At 39.7% G+C, this 7,116-nt stretch overlaps 1 protein-coding gene across 1 annotated transcript in view; it reads left to right on the top strand.

Moving 5' to 3' along the window:
* Nucleotides 1-7,116, top strand: part of c1h20orf27 (chromosome 1 C20orf27 homolog) — a gene marked incomplete in the record, with an annotated part of 71,458 nt that overhangs the window by 7,887 nt on the left and 56,455 nt on the right. Inside the window, 1 exon segment of the mRNA XM_037675656.1 lies at nucleotides 5,441-5,527. Coding sequence (XP_037531584.1) covers nucleotides 5,509-5,527 — 19 coding nt within the window.

The following is a 7,116-nucleotide window of genomic DNA, read 5'->3' as shown; positions in this document are numbered from 1 at the left end:
ATAAATATTAAAATAGATTAATGTATATATGCATAAACAAATATAAAGTTCTTGTTGTAGGTTTTGGTTCTTTGTTAAAAACAAAAATTAAGGAGTATACAGTTTTTCTAAAACTACAGCCACTAAAAAACGCAGCATATGTGATAGAAGCACAGCAGCAGTGTTTGTTTTGCCATTTTTACATGAACCTGGTAATAAGGCATGTCTGTACATTAAAAAAACAAGAATAATTATTAATCCATGTTTATTTTCAAATCAACACTTTAACGTTCACTTGTATCTAAGGAAGGCTGGGGAGGTAAAAAAAAGATTAAGGGGTGGAATTAGGATAAGTTACAGCTCATGAGGGACTCCATCAGAGCATCTCTGACACCTCGGCCCTGCTCTCCATCTTGTGGGACAGAGACCAGGACGGGCTGTGCAGCTGGTTCTGCTTCAAGTTCATCGACGTCATCCATTTTGGTTGTGTGTTGTTTTCCAGCTCTTCTTCTAATGCATGTTAGTGGTGCTTAGAAAAGAGCTTAATGTAGCACTACCGCCACCAGCTGGTAAGGTGCGTTGATATTAATAATCCGCCCACTAGAGGTGAACAATCCGCCCACTAGAGGTGAACAATCCGCCCACTAAACGGGAACTATAGGCAAAGGTGAGACACAAAAATAGAGGTCCCACTAGAACCGGACACAACAGGCTACAACAAGAACCAGACCTGTGGATAAGGGGCTTTAGTGTCCGCGGGGGTTCATAGAGTAATAGCAGCTCTGCAAGATAAGATGGTGCGAGACCATTGAGACATTTAAAAACCATTAAAAGAATCCTAAAATCAACCCTGAGACACACAGGGAGCCAATGCAATGATTTTAAAACAGGTGTAATATGAGCCTGCCTTCTGGTCTTGGTTAGCACACAAGCAGCAGAGTTTTGTAACAGCTGAAGGCTGGATAAATTTTTCTTAGGGAGACCAGAAAGCAGTGCATTACAGTAGTCTAAACAGCTAGATATAAAAGCGTGCATCAAAGTCTCAGTATTAGTGAAAGAGAGAAGAGGGCGGACTCTGGCTATATGTTTTAGATGGTAAAATCCCGTTTTGACTATATGTTTGATATGTGGAATAAAAGTAAGCTCAGAGTCAAAAAGAACCCCCAGGCTTCTTACTTTTTTGGAAGATTTTAAAGACAGAGATTGTAATTTCTGAATTGTATTATCTTTTTGAACCTCCGGTCCAATGATTAAAACTTTTGTTTTGTCCTGGTTTAGCTGGAGAAAGTTCGGTGCCATCCAGGACTTTATGTCTGAAATGCAATTAAAAAGTGCAGTGATTGGCCGGGGGCCATCATGAGATAATGAGATGTATAACTGTGTGTCATCAGTAGAAACTTATCCCATGGCTCCTGATGACTCCACCAAGCGTCAACATGTACAAATTAAAAAGTAGGGGGCCTAAAATAGAGCCTTGGGGGACGCCATAGTTGGCTTCATGGATCTGCGAGGTGCATGTATCCATACTTGCCATAAAGGTTCTATCTGAGATAGGAGCTGAACCACAGAAGAACAGTACCAGAAAGACCAACCAGGTGTTGTAATCTATTTAGAAGAATTTGATGATCTAATGTATCAAAGGCTGCACTCAGATCCAATAGAACAAGAACTGAGAGCTTGTGTGAAACCAGATTACACCTTAAATCATTCACAATTTTTAATAGGGCTGTCTCTGTACTGTGGTTCGTCCTAAAACCAGATTGATACTTTTCTAAAATACCAGCATCATTTAAAAAAAAATTTAATTGAATAAAAACAAGCTTTTCTAAGATTTTACTTAAGAATGGTAAGTTGGATACAGGTCTGTAATTATTAAAAACACTAGGATCTAGATTACTTTTCTTCAGAAGGGGCTTCACCACAGCCATTTTAAAGGCAATGGGGAAGACACCCATCTGAAATAAAGATAATGGATGGATGGGTACAGGGTTTAAAACTTAAAATTGTCTTGCCTATTTATTCATCAACCCCACCCGTTTCGTACAACCAACTTTTCCAACAATCACAGCAGCAAGCCTCTTCAAGCTCTACAGGTTTGGTCAATCTGGCTACTGGAATTTTTGTCCATTCTTCTTAACCAAACTGGTCCAGCTTCTTTAGGTCAGTATACACCGCTTGTGTTCAATAATCTTTAGCAATCTTTGGTCCTTAAACCAACAGAGTGTTGCTTTAGAAGGGCGTTTAGGGTCATTGTCCTACTGAGAGATGAACCTCCGTCCCGATGTAAAACATCTGGAAGAGTCGAACAGGATTTCCCAATACATTTCTCCTAATTTTGCTCCATTTATCCTTCCTTCGACTTTTACCAATATCCCATTTCCTAATGATAAACCCCTGCATAGTATAATGCTGCCACCGTCATGCTTCAATGTGGGGATGACGTTCTTAGCATGGTGAGAGATGGTAGATTTGCCTCTGCCATGCTGTTGTCCTCAATGGCCCAAAAGTTAGATTTTTGTCTCATCTGACCACGTCTTTCACATGTTTGAAAAAGAAATTCCATACCATGTAAAGAAGCAACCTTTACATAATAATAGTATGTTTGGCCAATCCAGTTGACTCTCACTGCCCTTGATGCACACACTTGTTTTTCACTGTTTAGATGCTTGTATCTTATGCAGCTAAGCACAGGGAGAGGGTTATGATCATTTTTGATAACGTAAGAAAAGAGGAGTGGCGAAAATTGTTATTTATGTTGTTTGATTGTTTATTGTTGTTGCAGTAGTCAGTAGCATGTCTTGCTAATGCAGCATGAATTGTGATGTGGGGAAACACGGCTTGTCTGCTGGAAAAGTAAAATAAATGTTCAGTTGCAATGAAATCTCCTTTAAAGCCGTGTCTTTTGAACTTGGCCCTCATAAGCTCTCAAAGTTGCTTTTCATAAAGCACTACTGTATTTTGCATTCTTTTATCTGCTGCATCAGGTCATGTGATTACTAAAGAGACTTAACCCCACACTCACACACTTGTTTTATTTATTTTTACTTACTCTTTGCACTGCAGTTGCCTTGTCTAAAAACAGAACCAAGGTTGTGTTATAATGTCAAAGATTATTTTGGCATGTTCACCTTGCTTTTATTATTAGATCAGGTCACTTTCATAATAAACATGTCAAACTGAGCATGTGCTGGTAAGACTTGCATTGAAAATAATGCTTAAACATTAAAGGCCTAGCATTCTTTGAGGGAATGCATATTGTCCGTTTAGAAGAAGTGGAGTTCTTGTTTTGGTCACACCTTGAAAATATCAAAATGAAGATCTCGTGCGATGTCAGCTGCTCCATCAAATTTTCAGATTCAGATATTTATTGTCGTTCACACCACGTGTGGTACATGTGGTGGAGCGAAATTATGTACACAGGGTCCCAGTTACATCCAAGAATAAAATGTAAAAGAAAAACAGTAATAACATCTAAGATATGAACTAAGAAAAACATCAGCTAAAAATACACTAAGCACTAATAGAATAAAAACAATATGCTGAACAGCAGCACGAACATGAGTCTGTGTGAGCAGATGAGCACGCATGAACACGGCAACATGAAACAGATCAGCAGCAACATGAAACAGATCAGCAGCAACATTGGAACAGATCAACAGCAACATGATGTGAATTTTCACAGTGATTATTCTGGTTATGGATTCATGAGTCTAACAGCCTCAGGGTAGAAGCTGTTCCTCAGTCTAGTGGTTCTACACTTAATGCTCCTCAACCTCCTTCCTGAGGGGAGTGGGGCAAAAAGTGTGTGTGCGTGGGGTCCTTCATGATGCAGGTGGCCCTCTTCCTGCATCTGGAGGTGTAGATGTCTGTGATGGTGGGGAGGCTGACTCCAACAGACTTCTGTGCAGCCTTCTCCACTCTCTGCAAAGCTTTTCTTTCTGCAGCTGTGCAGCCTCCATGCCACACGTTCATGCTGGAGCACAGGATGCTCTCCACTGCACACCTGTAGAAGGAGGTGAGGACTTGAGTTTCCCATACCAGCTCGTCTCAGCCGTCCGAGGAAGTAGAGTCTCTGATGAGCTTTCTTGATCAGGCTGGTGGTGTTGTTGCTCCAGCTGAGGTTGTCATTCAGGTGTACACCCAAGTACTTGTAGCTGGAGACCACTTCCACTGCAGATCATTTTATGTTCAGGGGGTGTAGGTGTGTTTGTTCCTTCCACAATCATCTCCTTTGTCTTCTTCACATTGATGTGAAGGTTATTCTCTTTGCACCAGCTCTCCAGGTGTTCCACCTCCTGCCTGTAGTTGGACTCATCATTGTTTGTGATGTATCCCACCACCGCTGTATCATCTGCAAACTTTACAATGTGCCAGCCTGGATGGGTAGCTGCACAATCATACGTGAGCAGAGTAAACAGAAAGGGGCTCAGCACACATCCCTGAGGTGAGCCAGTGCTGAGGGTTATGGTGGAAGAGGAGAAGTTGTGGATCCTCACTGACTACGGTCTGTTTGTTAAGAAGTCTAGGATCCTGTTGCAAATGGAGGAGTTTAGTCCTTGTGTGACTAGTTTGTCCATCAAGGTTTGCGGGATCATGGTGTTGAAGGCGGATGTGAAGTCCACAAAGAGCATACGGACATAGGAGTCCTTCTGCTTCTGCTCAATTTTAATTATCTATTTTTAAAAATTAAAACTTGACTTGTATAGCCTTTTTTTGTGTTAATAATTTTGATTAGCTGTGGCGACCATCTTGAATTGGTTTACTCCTCAAGGTAACTAGTTGTTGTTGTTGTTGTTGTAGAACCAATTTTATGAGTTAATGAGAGTTTCATTAATTTTAGGGTTCATGAGAGATTTTGGGGATAAACACAACAGCGTGCTTACACACAAACATGGACATGAACAAAAACATTTTCCTCCACCTTCACCTGTCCATGGTACGCAATAAACAAACAGAAGCTTTGGGTTTTGGGGTCATCGTGGTGATAGATTCAAAAAGCCTTCATTCTTTCTTTTGGGTTTTGTACTTGTTTTCTACCCATGTTTTGCACACAGTACAAAATATTTATGTCTATATTCAAACTGTGTTGTGATCAGCATTCTCCATCTGTGCGAGGCCCAACAAGTGCAGCGTCAGCTCTTACATAGTTAAGCCTCTTAGATAGATTGTTATGTTGTTTTCCTTTAATTGAAGCCTCTGCGGGGAGTCTGTGGTCCGCCCTGCCTCAACCCGTACAACCCTGCTGAGCCCTCAGCTGAAATATGACCAAGCAGCAGGTTGTGGGCCAGAGATTGTGCCAAACGTTTATTCTTTTTTTTTTCCTCTTGTAATCGTTTTATCCTTTTCTTCCAGGGCTCGTCTGCGGATCTACTAATTTCCATTTGCTTCCTGTTTCACAGTGCTCCTCTGTGTGTATATTGCCCAATGCTTCACTCTGATTGTGTCCTAACTGGTTTTGCAGGGTTGATCTGTGGTCAGACTGCTGAGATGACAAAGCTGTGACAGTGGACAAGGCCCAGTTTGTGTGACATGGCTACTGCTAAGAAGAGTGAGTTTTTACTGTTGTGTTTTTTTGAGTGTTTATTGAAAATCCTCACACCATTCTGTGTATAAAGATTAGTTTTATTAAAATTAGTTGATGCTATTTGATACATTGATTGATAGCAAATATTTTTGTAGCTCAAATCAAACAAATCCAATTTAAGGTGTCTCAAGATGAGGCTTTATTCATATGGTTTGACATTCTCATAAAACAGGCCCAGATTTCTTTGAAGGAATGCACGTTGTTTTGAACGATCCTCAGCTACTACCCCATCAAATGTTAGTTCATTGTGTGTAAAATTGACTGAGTTACAGCTCTTTTTGTGTCTAGTAAAGTTCATTAGCTGTGGTGGTCATGTTTGTTTGTTTGGACTCCCAACAGTTAATCAGTTCTAGATCTACAATCAATAATTACTTTCTGAAAGATTCGTTAAAATCCATCCAGTGGTTCATGAGATATTTTACTGGAAGAAAAGCAGGGTTAATGCTAACATGTATTGCTACATTTTTAAACAAAATGTTGTGAGTAGTACTGGAAGTTTGTGTTGTGACATACTCTGTTATAATCTTAACAAATATTAACTCAATATCTGTCATATTTACTGAAATACAGCTGTTTTTGTGTTTGCTAAGTTCAGTTTATTGTGTCAGCCATCTTGCATTGGATTGGCTCCAAGATTTAATCAGTTGCAGTGGTATGGTCATTTATTATTTCTTGAAAATTTCATTAAAATTTGTCTAGTGGTTGATGAAATATTTGTTAACAGACAGCCACATAAACACAAATGAGGGTAAAATCCTTATTCTCCACCTTTACTTTTTGTTGGCAAGTGATAAAGAATCATGTTTCAAACATAAAAGCATATCGGTGTTTTTTTAAAGTTCGTGATGGGGATATTAATAAAGTCCAGGCCTACCCAGTTTGGTTATTGACGACAAGTTTGCAGGTGCTCAGATAGAAAGAGGTTAAGTTTTGTGCTCTGAGCTTTTTTTGGTTCACCAGATTTACTGGTAGCCTTTCTTTTCTTTTTTTTCATCTTATGTACTGGTATATCGCAGATGGAACTGGGTCTTAAATGGTGGAGAGAGGTGTTGGGTAAATAGGATTATAATCTAAAAAAAAAACCAACTTCAGTTTCAATGTTCTGTGACTGAAAACATCAAAAAAGCCTTTTATTTAGCCTGGAGACATTCTAGGAAGAATAGTCAATAAAAAGTGATTTATCTTTTTTTCTCCCTCTCTCTGAGTTAAAGAGGTTTTGAGAAAGACGTGTGTTTTTTTTTATCAGTCAGCAGCTTTACTTCAAATAGTTGTTGGGGCAAGCAAAACTTTCTCAGAAACAGGAGTGGTAGTAGGAAGGGGAAAAAAAATAAAGAATGCAGAAGAAGAAATGTCTGGTCAGTCTTTTGCAGCTTCATGTGTTCTTTAATAAATGACTAATTAGTGACTAGTGGTGGGATGCATCACAAACAATGATGAGTCCAGCTACAGGCAAGAGGTGGAACACCTGGAGAGCTGGTGCAAAGCGAATAACCTTCACATCAATGTGAAGAAGACAAAGGAGATGATTGTGGACTTCAGAAGGAACAAAAACA

This window comes from Nematolebias whitei, chromosome 1 (assembly GCF_014905685.2).
Source record: "Nematolebias whitei isolate Nwh7 chromosome 1, NemWhi1, whole genome shotgun sequence".
Lineage (NCBI taxonomy): Eukaryota > Metazoa > Chordata > Actinopteri > Cyprinodontiformes > Rivulidae > Nematolebias > Nematolebias whitei.
The sequence above is the reverse complement of the archived record's forward strand: the minus strand, read 5'-3'. Positions and strand labels throughout refer to the sequence as shown.